Source organism: Hemibagrus wyckioides, linkage group LG25 (genome assembly GCF_019097595.1).
Source record: "Hemibagrus wyckioides isolate EC202008001 linkage group LG25, SWU_Hwy_1.0, whole genome shotgun sequence".
In the NCBI taxonomy this organism is placed as follows: domain Eukaryota; kingdom Metazoa; phylum Chordata; class Actinopteri; order Siluriformes; family Bagridae; genus Hemibagrus; species Hemibagrus wyckioides.
This window is the reverse complement of record NC_080734.1, coordinates 13,664,932-13,683,278: the sequence shown is the minus strand read 5'-3', so window position 1 is coordinate 13,683,278 and position 18,347 is coordinate 13,664,932. Positions and strand designations below refer to the sequence as shown.

At 40.0% G+C, this 18,347-nt stretch overlaps 1 protein-coding gene across 1 annotated transcript in view; it reads left to right on the top strand.

The window, feature by feature from the left end:
* Positions 1-15,031, top strand: part of nudt14 (nudix (nucleoside diphosphate linked moiety X)-type motif 14) — a 28,062-nt gene extending 13,031 nt beyond the window's left edge. Inside the window, exons 2-5 of the mRNA XM_058379539.1 lie at positions 1,767-1,810; positions 4,802-4,866; positions 7,739-8,027; positions 12,749-15,031. Of these exons, the coding sequence (XP_058235522.1) occupies positions 1,767-1,810; positions 4,802-4,866; positions 7,739-8,027; positions 12,749-12,998 (648 nt within the window). The 3' untranslated portion in view covers positions 12,999-15,031. The remainder of the gene's footprint in view (positions 1-1,766; positions 1,811-4,801; positions 4,867-7,738; positions 8,028-12,748) is intronic.
* The last annotated feature ends 3,316 nt before the right edge of the window (positions 15,032-18,347 follow it).

Here is an 18,347-nt window from a genome sequence, read left to right as displayed (position 1 = left end):
AGTTGATATTTTATTCACATGTGAGTTTAGATCCAGTTTTAAAATACCAGCTTTAATCAGAGCATAGTACGTCATGCTTATTTACTTTGTTTCCACACTTAATTAGCGAAATTAATCCGAGGCTTGACATTTACATGTACATTTCTGGCATTTAGCAGATGCCCTTATCCAGAGCGACTTATGATTTATTTCATTTTATACAACTGAGCAATTGTGGGTTAAAGGCATTGCTCAAGGGCCCAGCCGTGGCAGCTTGATGGACCTGGGATTCGCAACCTTCTGATCAGTAGTCCAACACCACTCTCGCCAAATGCGTCTTATCGTGATGGAACCGAATTTAATCCTTGGATCATGTTTTATTAACTTCTTTTGTACATGGTAGGAGGGCGTTTTCATTTATACTCTTGGACAAATAGCTGCTGAATAACTGACTGTCTTAATTAGTCTTGTGCTTGCACCCACCTTTGTCTCATTTTCTTTAGCTACTTTAGACATTCAGTAGGGGTCCTGTCGACTTTCTCGAGATGGTCTGAGTTTTGGGGGGCTTGAGTTCATCTGAAGTATTCACATATGGCTCAGATCAAGGGGGAGGGAGCACTGAGTGCACTTAAATAGGCTGAAACGAACCGAGTGTGAAAACACTCTCCACGTTCCAAGTGGTCTCAGAGCCGGACCCCACAGCTGAACGTTTGGGGTTTATTTTGTGGTCCACTTCATTTGTGCATTGTGAAAACAAAACGATTTCGTCCACCAGGTTGTTTTTCTTCTTTCTGCTTTATCCATAAAGCAGAAAGACTTGCGTGTCAGCTCTAGCTTTATTTCACCAAACAGAAATTAAGTACGGCCTTCAGATATGACAAGTAGCCTAATAGAGGCACTGTGGTACTAACGGTTACTCTATCAAGCTTAAGTAGGCAGGAGTAACAATAGTAATGTGTTAGTGACCGCTGTAGTGGTGTATATTATTATTGTTGCATTATATATGGTGTATGCATGGATTTTGTCACGCAAGAGCTAAACAGTCAGAAGATCTATGGCATGAAGCATGCATTAGTTTTTATGGTTCACTACATCCACAGCCAAATGATAGCATCATGCACAGCCACCATTTTAAACGACACCATACATAATTCAGTGTTACACAGCTAATACCCTACGGTACAGGAGTGAACAAAAGAGTGGTCTGAGATCTCATGAGTGCTGAAATATCCAGAAAGAGAACTGAGGAATCCACTTGTGTTGTGAACACCAGCAGCACTGAGCTTATTTCAGCTCCACTTCAATACCAATGATTATGGTTCATTTCCAAAGAATTATCTGTCACATAAAATAAATTATTATTTTAATGATTTTAAGTAAATAGTACTTTAGTTTATGGTAGCATTTTTATTAATTTCATCAAGACATTTTGTCATAATTAATAGCTCTCAATATGGTGATAAGGGCTGCATGGTATATTTAAAAATGCAAATACTTTTCTTTTTTTTTGTGTGTTTTCTACAAGTATTCTGAGCAGGTTTAGAGATTTTCGATTTGCTTTAATAAATAAAACACTGGAGGGATCAAAATATTTCTCTCACCATTCTTTTAAATTGTTGTATTAATCACTGTATTTAGGGAACTGTATGAGAGCAGTATAATCCATTTGTTCATATTGTGCAGCTCTTATAATAACCAATTTCCATTCCTAAATATGATGAAGTAATCTAATTGTTAATTTTTACACATAAACATGTTCACATTATGGCTTTTTCCCCCTTTTACAGAATGGAACAAAGAAGTCGTGGGATTTTATGCGGACCCATGACAGGTAAGGGTTCATATTGAAGTCCATTTGTGGGCTGAAGTGTGTCAGAAGCCTCTGTTTAAAGCATCTCAGCCAAATGGCATATTTCCATATCATTTTAACATTATTGTCTTTTATTGCTAAAAGCTTATCTCTACAACAGTCACACAAGTGCCTGGGCCTCGCCCTGCTTTCCCTCTGTCTAGCCCTAGTCCTTTTAAATTAGTCCGTTTATTATGGAGGACAGATGCAGGCTCGATAGCTCACCATCACGGCCTCTTATCATGCCTTTGGTCATCAGGAAATGAGGGTTTTGGTTGGCTCTACTAGGCTTTTTAACCATATTGTTTGATTTATAGAGCTGCCACTTTTACTGTTGCAAATATAAATCAAGGCTTTTTATGCAAACCGTTATATCTGTTATAAAACAAGAGATAAGAAGCAGCCGCAGAGGCCTGGAATCTCTCACCTCGGTGCTAGAAGAGGAAGTCAGCTATTGCACTATTGCACTGGATAGAGCTACCTTTGAGTCCTCCAGATGCGATAAACCGTTCAGCAGTAAAACTGAGATCCTGGTTCCCACAAAAAAGCACCCTGCATACGCCCTTAGGCTATTGCACTTAGGAGCCTCCTGGTGCTACCAGATATTATGACTGACCTCTCTTATAGGGCCTTCCTTCCCCCATTTCCAACGTTGGGCTAAGCTCCTCCATGGACATTGTATATCCAACCTGACAGACTTTATTTTCATATGAAAAAGTGAGGAGTTTTGTTTATTCAGGACGGCCAGAATAAAGTATAAGAGAGAAGACTGATTGATTATTGAAGGTTAATAAATGAAACTACAGCCAATACCTGTGAGAGAATGCTGAAAGAAGCAAACGAGAGATGCAGGACTGCCTGGACAAATCGACTACAGTATTGAATAAAAAATAAATACAGATTGTCTCAACGATTATAGTTGAGGCCCCTAAGATTGAATTCAGGTTGATGAAACTCAGATCAGTATCTTTTGGTATATTATGCTTCTCAAAGACTGTAAATAAAAACAATTGAGTAAATGTGTATGTATCTATCTTAAGTTGCCTTTGTGACAGTTTTATGACTGCTGCACTTTGCCATTTGGTTATTTAACACATTGTTTTGCTGCACTGTTTGGTCTCTCGATGTGCGAGTTTACTTTGGTTAGTATGAATTGTGGATTTGCGAGAAAGACACAGTGTGGAGGGGTGGAAGAGGGCATGCTGCAATTGAAAGGTAAAGCCATTAAGAGGAGCATCTGTTCAGGTCATAAGTGCCCCTGCTGCAGTCCTTTGTGAACACTTTTCTGGTCCTTGGAGGTAAGAAGCCCAGAGAATTGGTGTCAATTGTCCTTGAGCCTTAGGGGTGAGAGAGAGGAGATCTTCAGATCTACTCGCTTATGTAAATGCAGGGGCACTCATTGGATCAGATAACCCAATATGAGCACATCTCAAACTGTCACTCTGCCTCATCTCTCTTCTCCTCTCCATTCATCTCGTGCCACAAAAGTGAAATAGTGCTAACGGAGGACAGGTTTAATGATGTGTGAAATCTTCTGCGTGCCTCTGTGGCAGCATTTCTCTCTTCTGCCAAGTGTAGCAGCGTGGTGTGGGATGCTGGGACATGCCAGGACGCGCCGGTGCACTGACCCAGCAGATGCACAGTCACTGCGGTTCAGCTGAGCCCAAGCTCCCCCAAGAGACAGAGGGAGGGGGTCATGGGTGCTGGGAACAGCGGTTCTTCCTGCTTAGAGAAGGGGCTAGGAGGTTGAAGATGTGGTCAAGTGAGATAGAGGCTCTTAAAATGGAACCTGGCCCTCTTAATAAGGAACACAGGCACAAATGATTCATAGTGTCTCCAGATAATGGGCTTTCCTCCCAGACTCTTTAATTGTGCATGTCTGCATGCATGTATCTGCTTGTTCTTGGGGAGCCTACATATCCCGAACTGTTGCTTCTGGTCTTCAGAGAGCACATATTCATGGGTGAAGTCCGCCTGCGTGTATGCGTGCTTCCTCGAAGGAGCCAGGTGGAATGGTAATATCCAGTGCTGATTTCACTATGGGAAAATCAGGATAAGGCTTCCTGTTTCTATAGACATTTATCCGGTTTCCCAACAGGGTGTGCAGGATTCGGTCTGCACAGCCTTCAAAACAAATGCGCACACACATAACCCGGTCAGTCATGGCTCACCTCACTTCTCAACAACCTTCTCAAGAAGACAAGTGGCTCTTAGGTCTATCCTCAAGCAGCTGGAGGTCCTGGATGGGCAGAATAAATGGTGCCTGTGGGAGAGTACTTGCTCTGGATGGATGCATGGCTTGACCTCTTGCTCCACAGAGTGATTAGTTTGCTCTCAGTGCAACAACAAATGCCCGGCTGTCCCGGCATGCTTTGCTGGATTTCCTTTCTTAGCTTGCAGAAATCCTATTATACTGAGATTCCTTAGATGCAGGTATTTATTCTCTTCTTCCTAAAGAATTAGCCTCTATCTTAAGACCTAGAGAGCAGAGGCAGGACAATAGGCAGGGTGTTAATCCTGTGTGAACGTGGGAGCTTGATGGAGAAAGGTTTGGACCCATGCATGCTGCTTTTTCCTCGTAAAAAATAAATAAATAATAAAAAAAAAACACAACAAACGTGTGATAGATGTTATGTAGAAACAATGTTGGTGAATGCTTTATCCTTTATCGTATGTGGAAGTTCTTTACTCATACTAGGCCTTTTCCTATGATCATATGATGCATACATGATTTCCCCCTAATAAAGAGTTCCATGCTTCTGATAAGGTTCAGTCTTGTTACCTAGGTAAGTTTTGGGAGAGTCTGATGCCAGGTGCTGAATCTCCTTTTGCCTTGAGACATGTTTGATTTGCTTTCTAGAACAACTGATCATTGTTGCTTTCATTAGAGTTGTTCATCACTTGAGACATTTAATAATAAGCCGTTCTCTGTTTTATTTTTCTTTTCCCTCCTTCCTCTCTGTCTCTGTTCAGTGTCTCTGTGCTGATCTTCAATACCACCTCTCATTGCTTCATCCTGGTCAAGCAGTTCCGTCCAGGTAAAAAAAAAAAAGTCATTTTTTATTATTTTATTTTTTTAATGAAAAAATTAAACCCCACAACTCTCACTTCAGAACTTAATCAGTCCAACGCATCCTGCCTTTTATTCATCTGTTTATTGCATTTAAGTGTTTTTCATTCATAGACGGATCAGTTCAAAATGTCAGACAAAGGTTACGGTAATAAAGCCATCTGTGAAGGATCGGTTCTACATTTGGATGCAGGGGAGACTCTAGTCATCTATGCTGCACTCCTCCCCCTTTTTAAAGAGGCAGAATCAGCAGAGAATCGTGTCAGGACTGCGGCTTAAGGTCTACCACACCTACCACATGTATTTGGATACCGATGTGTGTAGCTACATCTGCATTTGTCACAGCCATGGCATGCAGTTTTTTCTCCACACTGTTTGCAAGCCTGAATAGGTTTGTTGCTTTATGTGTTGCATAACAGTCAGCTCCGGAATTATTGGCACCCTTCACAAATGTAACTGTGGTATCTAGATTAATTTTTTATAATTTTGCCCCCTTTTTCATTCCACAAGTAGGTACATGTTTTTCTTGCATTTTGCCTATTCTTTTAAAGGGTGTCGTTCATTCGTATACTAAAGAGTTGACTGTGCAACCGATAACTGGTATCCTTTACAGATTTGACATATACAGTGCTGTGAAAAGGTTTTTGCCCCCTTCCTGTTTTTGCATATTTGTAACACTTAAAAGATTCAGATCATCAAACAAATTTTAATATAACACAAAGATAATGCAAGTAAATACAAAATGTAGTTTTTTAAATGATTATTTCATTTATTAAGGGGGGAAAAAAGGCTGTCCAAACCTACCTGGCCCTACGTTAAAAATGAATTGCCCCCTCCTGTTAAAAATCATGAAAGAACTGTGATTAACCACATCATTTTAGAAAGCTGAGTTAAAGAAATTCTAAAGAAATTCAAGAACAGATGGGAAACAAAATAGTTGACATGTATCAGTCTGGAAAGGGTTATAAACCCATTTGTAAGGCTTTGGGTCTCTACCGAACCACGGTCAGAGCCATTATCCACAAATGGAGAAAACTAGGAACAGTGGTGAACATTCCCAGGAGTGGCCGGCCTACCAAAATTACTCCAAGAGCGTAACGACGACTCATCCAGGAGGTCGTAAAAGAACCCAGAACAACATGCAAAGAATTGCAGGCCTCACTTGCCTCAATTAAGGTCAGTGTTCATGATTCAACAGTAAGAAAGAGACTGGGCAAAAACGGCATCCACGGGAGAGTTCCGAGGCAAAAGCCATTGCTAACCAAAAAGAACACAAAGGCTTGTCTCACATTTGCCAAAAAATATCTTGATTATCCCCAGGACTTTTGGGCAAATATTCTGTAGACTGAAGAGACAAAAGTTTAACTTTTTGGAAGGTGTGTGTCCCGTTACATCCGGTGTAAAACACAGCATTTGATAAAAAGAACATCATACCAACAGTCAAACATGGTGGTGGTAAGTGTGATAGTCTGGGGCTGCTTTGCAGCTGTAGGACCTGGACGACTTACCATAATTGATGGAACCATGAATTCTGCACTCTATCAGAAAATCCTGAAGGAGAATGTCCAGCCGTCAGTTTGTGACCTCAAGCTCAAGCGCACATGGGTTATGCAGCAGGACAATGATCACAAACACACGTGCAAGTCCACCTCTGAATGGATCAAGTCCGGACTTGATTCCGATGGAGATGACCTTAAACAGTCCATTCATGCTCAAAAACCCTCCAATGTGGCTGAATTAAAACAATTCTGCAAAGAAGAGTGGGCCAAAATTCCTCCACAGCGATGTGAAATACTCATTGCCAGTTATTGCAAACGCCTGATTGCAGTTGTTGCTGCAAAGGGTGGCACAACCAGTTATTAGGTTTAGGGGGCAATTACTTTTCCACATAGGGCCAGGCAGGTTTGGACAGCTTTTATTCCCTTAATAAATGAAATTATCATTTAAAAACTGCATTTTGTATTTTCTTGCATTATCTTTGTGTAATATTAAAATTTGTTTTATTAAAGGGGGCAAAAACCTTTTCACAGCACTGTACCTTACGTCCCAAATCCACCATGCTGGGTTTGATACTAGGCAAGTCAGAGTTCAGTTCATAAGCAGCCATCTGGCAGCATCAGTTATCCTTTTATAACTGTTTGCTGAAGGTGGTGCTATGCAGCAACGTTAGGCTTTATATTTTCTAGTTTGCTCAATAAAACAAAAAATGACCGTTATTGTAGGTGAATTTTGCATGATAATTAAATACGTTGATACATTACAGCAGCGTGTTTACAGTGCTCTCTGGCCTGTATGAAAGGTCTTTGGAAACAATGGTTCTCTCGTAATGGAATATTTTTCGAGTCACAAGTGGTCATGCGAGTGAAGAGTTTGTGTTGTGTAGTACATGAGGCCATGGCCCCGCACCGTGCCGCTGCACTATTGTTCTTCATGCACCAGCCAGGGACGATGCCTTTCTCCTCAGAATGGAAGGAAGGTCTTGCATTGAATGGGACTTCTCCTTTTCCCCTTCTTTCTCCTCATGTAATGAACAATACATGGAGAGAAAGCTAGTTTTCGTGTGAGGTAATGGTATTAAAAAAAGCCTCTTGAACTTGGTTGTATGTGTGTTTTACAGGAGTCTAACTATCTGATAGGATCTGGATCAGGATTAAACGTTACCTCAGTAAATGCATTTCCTCAATGTTTACACCTTGTAGAAAATTTTTCACTTATTCCGTTCACTTGAACTGTCTAGTTGTAAGCAGGGTTACTCCTCAGGTCTACTTGCGTTATCTTCCCAACCTTCAGAGCACTACATGTCGATATGCCCTTGACCATATTATGTGCTTGCTCTACAGCTGTGTACATGTGTGAGTGGGAGAAAATGAAACCTGCACACACTGACCCAGAAGGAGAGCAGGGAGGTGAGGAGCGTACCACGGCTGCCCCAGAGGAGGGGCAGGAGGGAAGCGAGGAGACCAGCCGCCCTCACCAGCCCCCGGCTTCAGCAGGAGTGACGTATGAGCTGTGCGCTGGCATCGTAGACAAACCGCATCTCTCCCTGGAGGAGATCGCCTGCCAGGAAGTGCTGGAGGAGTGTGGTTATGAAGTTCCTGTCTCCAAGCTAAGGAGGATCACGTCATACAGGTGCAGATACACTCCTCCAACACATGCACGTGTTAACATTTTATCCAAACCTTTACACTCAGTTGTGTGGATTCAGCCGAGGGAGCCGTAACCGATGATCTTAAGCAGCGGCCAAAATGAGACATTAACAGGTCAACGTCTGTGGTGTCATGATTAGTAAGTAATAATAGCTTATATATATGTATATAGTGAGTGCTAGGTAATGAATAAAGATCACCACCATTTTGTTGCCTATGGGCTCATTCTTTTGAAGTTGACAAATTTGCAGGTTCTTTTAGATGACCCAGATGCAAAGCGAGTGATCATTCGAGTGAATTAGCTTTTTTGCTAGGCAAATTTTGTTTGTGTTCGGTTTGAGCACTGCAAAGCACAAGCCAAACATCAATTTTGAAAAAAAAATGGAAAAAGTAAAATAAATTCCTGTGTATATACACATACATTACACTTCATATGTTAAGACACAACTACTTTTAGGCTGCCTATTACTCTTTCCTCATTTAGAATAATAGTGAAGACATTGAAATGAAATAACATGTACAATATTCTTTAAAATAGTGGAGCCACCCAGCATGCTTCTCCAGCCACCTTAGAGATGTAGGATTATTGGCTGCTTTTATTGGCTAATTTTCAAAGTAGTACTAAAGTGTATTCATACAAATAGTAGACTATTCGTCTCTGAAGCAAATTTTACCTCCAGGTCATAATATCATTCGGATTATTAAAAATATTCATTCAAACAGGGGTGAACAAACATTTTACTGGAGCTAGATTAATCGGGACAGGTTGAGGGAGAATCAGTGGCATGCTGTTATAGGAAAATAATCAGCGACGAAAGATGTTTCCACGTCATTTTCCTAACTGTTTATTCATAAAAAATAGTTTGTCATACTTTTTATCCAATTATAGCCACATTTAATGCAGCAGTCAACATCAGGACATCACGTTCTTTTGAAGTTATTAAGAAACAATGCAGCTTGTTATTGAAAAACAACAGACTACAGCATCCTCCATCCATAGACTGTCCTTGGGTGAAAAATGTAAATTCACAAATTTTAAATGTCGTCTCGAAGACTTTCTGCGTCTTTCTTTGTAAAATAACGTTCATAATCCATTTGTCATGCTTTAGATTGAGTGGAGAATCCACCGTACAAGTCCCCGAGAGTGAATTGTTACTGTAGAACTGATTGAATGCCCGAACACGTACATTAGTATAATACAAACCTTGCAGCTGGAACCGCAGAGGTGTCAGAGGCGCTGTTCCAGAAAATAAACAACAAAATCAGCACCTGACTAATCAGATTTGTGTGCTGTGCTGTGATAAATAATTATACTTTGCCTGCAGTACACCTCTATTGTTTATAATTATATGTGTGGAGAGAAATAAAAGTAGGGTAACTTGTCATTGCAGGCACACACCCATGCACTCGCCTGACTGAGATAAAGATCTGATACAACCTGTAATCATAAAAAACCCATTTATTTATTTTATTTTATTTTTTTTGTGATCCATTGTGGCTGAAAATTTGACGGAAACGTTTTGCATCAAACAACGGATGTCTTGGGCTTAATAGTGTTCAAAGAACTCCGTTGCTTGTACTTGATGTTCTGTACACTCAATAATCCTTCAGTATTAGTACTTCACAGAGCCATTATGTGAACGAATATAGGTGAAGTGTGGGGTTAAACACACCTCTCTAACACTGTCTAGAGCAGCAGGAAGAGACATTGTTCTTATCAGCCTTGGATGAGGAGACGGCCATAAACCCTTACCGTCTAGTGTGTGTGTGTGTGTGTTTGTGAGAGAGAAGGAGCATCCACACCTGCTTATTGCCTCTGATGATTACCCTCACCCACCCAGTTCTAATCCAGTGTGTCATTACATGGAGTCACAAACACTCCCTCAAACCAACATGCTATCATAAACACACTCTAGCAAAGATACATATATGCTCTCTCACACACACACACACACACACACAGGCTCAACACCTGCTGTTTTGGCCATCATGAGCACCTGCAGGCCTGATTGTAACACCTGCCATGTGTATTCAGGGGCAGTTTAGATTATATGATGCTATATTGGAGTGCAGGTAGGTATTGGAATGCCTGTTGAAGATGTGACCCGCTCTGTTAGGACACTAACCTTTGTTTGGATTTCCCAATTTTAAGTGGTGAATGTTTTGCTTATTGCTTAGAGAAGGGATTTTTTTTTTTAAAGATAAGCAGTGTTTTGAAACAGAGTGTTGCGTTAAAGTGGTATTCCTTATTGATTCAAATGAAGAGAAGATGGAAAAAAGTCCCCAGTTTAATGCAGGTTTCTTGAAGCACCAGATGGTGCAACTTGGATACATCATCAGTGACCTATGGTCATAGTGTTTGGGTTTTAGATCATAACACATCTTCATCTGGGTTATCCAGTTAGGACTGATTACTCCCCAGTTTGTGTCCAAGGGGCACGCTACACCACACCTCTTGATCCACAGCCATCTCCACGCTTTTTCTACATCTTCAGTGATGTTCTTGGTGGCTCTTTTTTTCCTGAAACTGAGCATACAATGTAGAAGATCCTCAGCAATGCTCACCTCAGTATGCTCGCAGCAGATCTTTCACCCATGCCTTCTACATTCCTCTGCCATATCTGGTCTTTTTTTGGTTGTGGGCTTCCTCTATTCAGCCTTCCCAGGAAACAGTGTTTCAACAGAAGAACCACTTGTTAGAGCAGTCAGTTGTTAGGATGAAATCTGGCCTGCACCTCATCTGAGGTTTTTCTCCTTCCCTGTCAAAGATGATGCTGTCCCTTGTTGGAAGCTGATGTTTTTCTAGGCTGGATTCTGGTATAGATTGTGTCGGATATTGTCTTCAGTGTCTGGTCCTGGAGCCACTTGTACCTCCCGTCTCACAATGCTTTTGGGCTGCCGCTCAAGACGTGCTCCAAGAAGCTTCTTCTCAGGCACAGTGGGCATGCACTGACTGGATTAGGGTTAGGCTTAGGGTAACCTGAGGCTAGATGCTTCTGACTTCCAAAGCTTTGGCTCAGCTGATCTTATAGGCAGTTGTATGGTCTCAGTTCAAGTGCACTTTTGAGTCTGGTTCTTCTCAAGGTTTCTTGCCACCCAAGTGTAATAATTCTATACAGAATTTAAAATTTCTGCAAAGCTGCTTTGTGATAATATCCATTGTTAAAATCGCTATATAAATGACCTAACCTGTTCATTATTTTTGCCTCACTCCAATCTGCCCCATGTCTCGCCACTTTTGCCCATATGCTTGAAAGGGGGCCAATAATTTGAGAATGAACTGTGTCCTGTTGTGTTTCAATGTTTCTTTTTGATATATTGCTGCGAATGTAAAATGCCTTCAGAAACCCTTGCAAATGATTCCTGGGAATCCTCAGTATTTGTATAGAATCTATTTTGTCTTGTTGTGGTTTTGTGTTCTCTTCTCAATAGGTGAGTTTCACCATAACCCCCATACCCTCATGTAACAGGACCCAATGTGTGCTTTTAAACAGTACCATCTACATGGCAAGCTTATGGAACTTCATATGTGCAGGCTCTTAGAAACCTGCCTGTTGGGTAAAGACTTCAATTCTGGAATACCTTTCAAAAATCTGTAAAATACCCTCCAGTATTAGCAAAAGAGTTTTTAGATATAGTTCATTGATTCTGTTGTAGTAATGTTTAGAAAGGCACATATGGGCAGTGGATTTTCTCTTGTATGCACTCTCTGGATTGGCTGCTGTGAGCACCTCAAGCTGTGAAATTCCATTGGAATGTTAATAAATTCAGTGTTGTATTTTGCAACCTCAACCCACACATTCTGGTTAGATTTAACTTGGATAAGAAGGTGTGTCAAAGTGTACTGCTCCTCATGATTAGATTTTCTTTTTCATCTTTTTAATGTTTTCTAAGCTTATATCTCAATTAAGATATTATTTCAGGAAGAGGAAGCACTAAGGAAGTGTTTTTCCAGTCCCAACATTTCTAATATACCTTCTGGGCTCCATCTAAATGTCCTATGGGAGATCTCCATAGTGAAATCTCCTTGACAGCATCCAGGTGAGGCACTGCTTCAGGCACAGCCCTGCTTATCAACACCATCTGTCTTCCAAGTATCTTTAAAGGCCTTGGAATGACTGACAGGATCGAGTCCATCATTCCATAAAAGTCTATATACACTCTAATGAGCTTGTGATCTAGAAGAATCCTGACTGGCTGTTAACTCTAGTTTGCTGTAGTGTTGCAGAGATGACCATTTTTGTTCTGTAAGGAGAGCTTCAAGGCTGTTTCCACTTTGGTTCTTCTTTAAGAGATTGAATACTATCCTGTAAGCCTTCCATATTTGTTTGCCAAACACACTTTATTATGTAACAGTGGTCCTAGGGAGGGTGGTACATTGGTGCATAGCTCAAGGTTACTGTGTCTTTGCAGTTGTCCCTGGGTTTCCTCCTTGTTTTTGTCCCACCTCCCAAAACCACATTACAGGCAGTTATAACCACATTATTGGCTAGTCTAAATTACCCCCAGAGTGTATTCATGCCTACTTCCTTGTGTTCCTAGTATAGGGTCTAGATCTACTCAGTCCATGACCAATATAAAGCGGTCAATAAATGAATCAATTGCAAAATGATCAGTGGTGTACCCTTTTCTGTTGCATTATCCATCACTTCCATCCAATACATCACAAGGTAATTTAATTACGTATTGCTGCTTGCCCCACAGGTCAGGAGTAGGAGTTACTGGAGCCAAGCAGACCATGTTCTACGCGGAGGTTTCAGAAGAGAACCGCGTTGGCGAAGGTGGTGGACAACCTCAAGAGGGCGAGCTGATCGAGGTGGTCAAAGTGCCCCTGCACGAGGCCATGACTTTCGCCTATGATGAGAGCATCCCCAAAACCATGGGCGTCATTTTCAGCTTCATGTGGTTTCATAGCAACATGGCACCCAAGTATAAAATTTCCACTAATGTGTAACGGATGACAGCTACCGTTTCTTCCAATATTCTGAAGCGCCCTGTATGTAACTTTGTATTCCTTTGTGTTCCTAATGAATTGAATACTGTGTTCTTATTTGCTTTCCTCTTTCCTTACTCTAATTATTGTCCTATTTCAGACTTTGCCTCAAACTAATATTAGCCATAATTCCTCCTTGGTATTAGATGAGTCTCAGAACACAATAATAGTAATTGTGAGTTTGTTTCATCAAATGGTATCCTTTGCTTTAATGAGCTTGTTTGTTTTTTTGTAAATTTATTAATTTATTTTTTTTTTTTTTTTTATCTGATTGCTCTTATCATGGCAAGTAAAACTAGGCGTGTTTGAAGATGAGGTTAGAAGAGGAAGTCGTTCATATCGTCTTTTGGGAATTAAAAGTTCGGGGAAGAACGATGAGCAAATCCAGGTTTATCAGAAAAGACAGATATTTGTTAGTATTGTGCTACCTGGCCTAACTAATGCGCAGCTACCAACCTTGTCTCTTTATTGTGCAAAGAATAGCCAAGCACTTGCAGACATCTCAGGTCTAACACAAACTACGAAGCATTCAGGGTTCGAGGCAATGCTCTTTTTTTCGATACTTAACATCAAACAGACATGTCTTTTCAAGAGTCTCCGTTTCGAATCGAATACGAAATTCTTCATTGGGGATCTGCTACTGTTAACGCAAGCACAAGACAAAATCAGTGTCAAACAATCCCATTTTTCACATTACAGAAATCATTGCTGGAGCTCCTTAATAATTGTAATAAAATAAAATCATATAATAGAGGAAGTAATCAAGTATGATTACATTTATAGCATAATATCCTCTGCGTTGTTTTTCTAGAGTTAGAAAGCTACCCTGGTGTAATTCTTATACACTGGAACTGAATGAGATCACCTGGGGAACACTTTCTATCTAACATACAGTATAAATATAAACTATCTGATCTTAATAAGTAATAATGATGTATTCTGGGCACAGTATACAATTTGCAATGCATTATATAACCGTCTCTTCAGTCATGACACCTAACAATTGTAACTGTCTTTACCAGTTAATACTTGAAGGCCATACGTAGTGTTTACATGCTGTACATGAGGCTCTCTTTCAGTCTTGTTAGGTATTTTAATGTTTATATTGTTATTGCCTCACCTGTGATGATATTTATACTACGCTATGCCTATTTGGTATGTTTTCCAGGACGAAAAAGGTCATAAGCCATTTGACACTACAGACGTCAATTTGACTGTTTTCAGCTATTTTCGATTTTTTAAGTTAGAAAACAATAATGGATGAAATGACGATTATAGCTTCATTCTACTGACGTGTGAATTGTTTCGTCGTATCTAAACGGTCAGTGTTTTGTTGTTTATGTGGCAACAAATCCATGTAAGCCATTGACCATGACTCTAATTTTAAAAAAAGTACATTCCTTTACTTAAAGTTATGCTCTGTAAGATTTTGTTAAGGTTTTGTATATTTTAAAAAAAAAATACATTTTTATCAGTAATTTTGCTCATTGGTTGAATTTGTCTTTGCAATAAAAAGAATTTGAATGAACATAAAATCGCATAATGTAAGAACGCATAGTGTACCTTTAATGAAGCTTCTGGATGGTATTATTTATGACCGCATCATCGTTTTAGCTTTAGTACCTAAATATTATACGCTCAAAAAAACACCAAGTGCATGTGGATGAAAAGCTCAAGTTCTGGAAAGCATAGTGATATCTCTTTCAGCTTCTGATCCTATCCTGGTTTTACGTGATTGTTGATCGTTTCCTACTTGAGAAAAATCAATTCAAATCCTACTAATATTGGTAAAGCAGTGGTTCTTTCTACTTGATTTTAATGTTAATGTCATCAAGAAGAAGCGCGTACATGAAAATTGTATTCGGTTCTTTACTTTTTGGCTAGTAAATGTATTCTATGCATTTGAATTATATATTGTATTGTGAGGTCATGCATTTGCTTCATGTGTATATTAATCTGGATTGAGTGTACATAAATAAAGGTGAATAAGACTACATATTGAGTTACTGTGATGAATTGAGACTAATTTTTTTTACATATTTACCGTAAAGACCTGTAATGTATTAATGCACCTGTTTGAGTCCCTAGTTTGTGTTGTGTTTACTCATCACCTAGAATCTTGCTTGCAGTGTACAACTAGGACATGATGACGATGCAGTTGAAGATTTGCTGACATGTGACTTACCCATGTGCCTCTCTTCTATGTTCTCTTAATTTAAACAGGGCCAATTTGTCAGGTCCCCATCCTCTAGCATAGTTATCCTGGGGCTTGGAGGAAGCTCGATGTTACCGAATGTAGGACCTATGAGAGCGGGCGAGTCGTCAAGGTGATGTTTGTGTTCAGCCCTTTTCTATTAGGCACAGTGGTAATCATTAGACTGTGTTACTGATGGATGTCCACAGCAAAGGATTGTGGGGGTGGGACAGGTGGTTGGGGAGAAGGAGCACAAATAATAGCATCGAGTAACTAAGTACAAGTACCACGGCTTCGCTATAGCAACAGCACGGCACAAAACAAGTCACACAATGAGTGTGCATGAGGGAGGGCAAAGGAGCACTTAACCATGTCTCCTATGCCTGCTTTATTTATTTTCCACTTTGCTAAGTGTCCTTGGTCTTTAACTTTCACTATAATTTACTATTACTTTTGCAAAGGCCATTTATTTATCATTGTTTGTTTAGAAATTTGTCTTTCTCTAAGTTGGATGCGATGCTGCACGTAAACTTCAGTCCTGATTAGCTTAACTAGTTTAAGTGTTTAGGGAAATAAACCTAATATCTTTCTATAAACCTTCCCCTTACTTGACCTAGCTTAGTTTTCTTTTCATAAAGTAACACTATTTGCCCTATTCACTGTTTTCGTATTGGTATTTGAATAATAGTAAATATAATAATATTGTAAATATTCCATGTTTTCTGTATTTATCCAGAGACCTTTGTCATTGCTATGATGAAGTACTTATTTTGGCCAGATATTTGACTTCTCTCCAACTGTCCACTAAATATTTGTCGGTTTTGATATGACCTTTTTCAGTAATCATAGGATGAGCTAAAGCTCTTAAGTAGTAGTGGTACTTGTAGTTGGTCTCAAATGACAAAACTTATGTTCATTTTTAATAAGAGGCTCTGAAGTCAGTGATGATGGCTTTGCATTTCAGGTTTCTGTCTCTGTGTTTGGACAGGTTATGTCTGAAAACCCTGACTGATGATCACAGCTCTGGTTGGTAGTGTCACAGAGAACTCCACTGATGTTCAACAGGCACACATTTGGTCTTACCGCCTGAAAAAGTAGTCTTCAGCCTCTAGATAAGTAAATCAAGCTATTTGTTGGCACACTGTAGTTAGTCTCCAGAAAGTCTTTCGCTTTCACACTAAGAGCCAGATATCCTCAGGGAGTCGTGTAATAGCAGGAGACTGGCTGTGTGCTTTAGCCATTTTCCTACCGACCATTTTTTTTCCCCTGTTCCTTTCAAGTAGAAAGCTTGTCAATAGATACAATGCTCTATATGTATGCCAAAGAAAGGCTATGGTATGATAGTGCTTCATTTGATTTTCAACATAGCAACTGGTACACCATTGCACCATTATAATTCCTTACTGCATGGTTGCCAGCTTTGTTAGGAACTGCTGAATAAATGAGTTCCTTGATACGTCAGCTGGCTGCTTTGTTGTCAGAATGAATATACCTCTACTCCAGATGAAGCTGGGCATATTATTTGAAACCTATTATACTCTTGCTGATGGATGAGTAAATAATACCGACATAGATCCAGATGCTATTAGAAGAAGCTTGTAATTGTAAGGTAAGATTTTGTGAAGGTAAAATCTTGACACAAGAAGGCGGAGCAAATTTGTTCCAACGAAACTCAATGCTGACAGGGGATGTCAGGGCATGCTGCCAGAAATGAATTCTTTTAAACTGCATAATACCACCCAAGTGTCAAGGGACTGCTCTACCTGCTTATTATTGTCTCATATGATAGATGGACAATGGCTTATCATCTGCCAATCACTGCTGAGCTTTCAACTGATATAAAACTTCAGCTTACTCATCATTCATGGACTTAACTACTTTACCTCATTTGGCTTTTCTTGGCTAAACCCTACCATGCATAGCCTCTGCCCGAATGCCAGATCCTTGTGGTGAAGTTTTTCAGAATGACTAATGCATTTCAGTTATTCCAGCAGATGCTGAGGGAAGATTCCTTGGAAGATATTGACTATCTGATTTATCTGTCTTATCTGATTTATAACCACCTACTGCATTCCGCAAAAATTCAAAACCCCAAATAGTGCTGCTCGAAGGACTTGTTGCCAAGGAACAAGATGGCAGCAGGTCGTAACACACCTCCTCACAATATTGTTCAATAAGATGCACAACTTCCTTGCTGCCTGTGTGTCAGTACAAACATATGCTAACCTCCAGGACACATGCTTTGGTCTCATCCTGGTGCCAAAGTACATATCATCCATTCAGACACACACAATGCCAAAAGATGTTATCCGGATGTTACCCCACTGCCATCCAGAATCACACTCTACATGTAACATGTTCTACAGAAATTTACAGAAACATAACTATCCCTCTTAATATGACTTCCAGTTATAGCGACATTCCACTCTCAGTTGTGGAAACCAAAGCAGTCACAATAGATCAAACGATATTTTTTCTAAGATACAATGCAATGAGATTTACAGAGAAAATTCTATCTTAATGCTGTATATAGCTCTTTCCTGTGAGCTCAACAGGGCAAACAGCACTTTCTTCCAAGACTGTTACACTGCCCTGTGATGCAGCAGGAGCAGCAGTTTAGAAAGATGTGGTTGGTTGGCTTCATTTGTCTCAGAAGAAGTATGTGTTAGCTTTCACCTTCCTCCGCTGGCAGCTGTTGTGTGAATAGGGAGAGCTAAATGGTAGGTGGGAATTGGCAGGTGAACAAATTGTGAAGAAATTAGGGAAATATTATTTTTAAAAAGTGACTAGATGTTCTGAATGGCTTCTTTTTGTGTGCTAGATAATCAGGTTTCCCCAATTCTAAGGACTCTTATGTAGCAGTTGTTGAATGATAGGGATGAAATGAGGAGGAGGTCAGTGTGGAAACTAAAATTGCATAGAATGGTAATTAGGAGGAAAGTGGAGTTTCTATCAAATGCCCTTGTCTTTCTAGCTCAAATGAGATGAACAAATGACTAATATTCTTGGTCCTTATGGGGTCTCTACTGAAGAGATGACCATAACATCTACATGGTTCTGACTTTGTCAATAGCTTACAGCAATCAGGCCTGCCCCATAATTAACACTCTCAACTC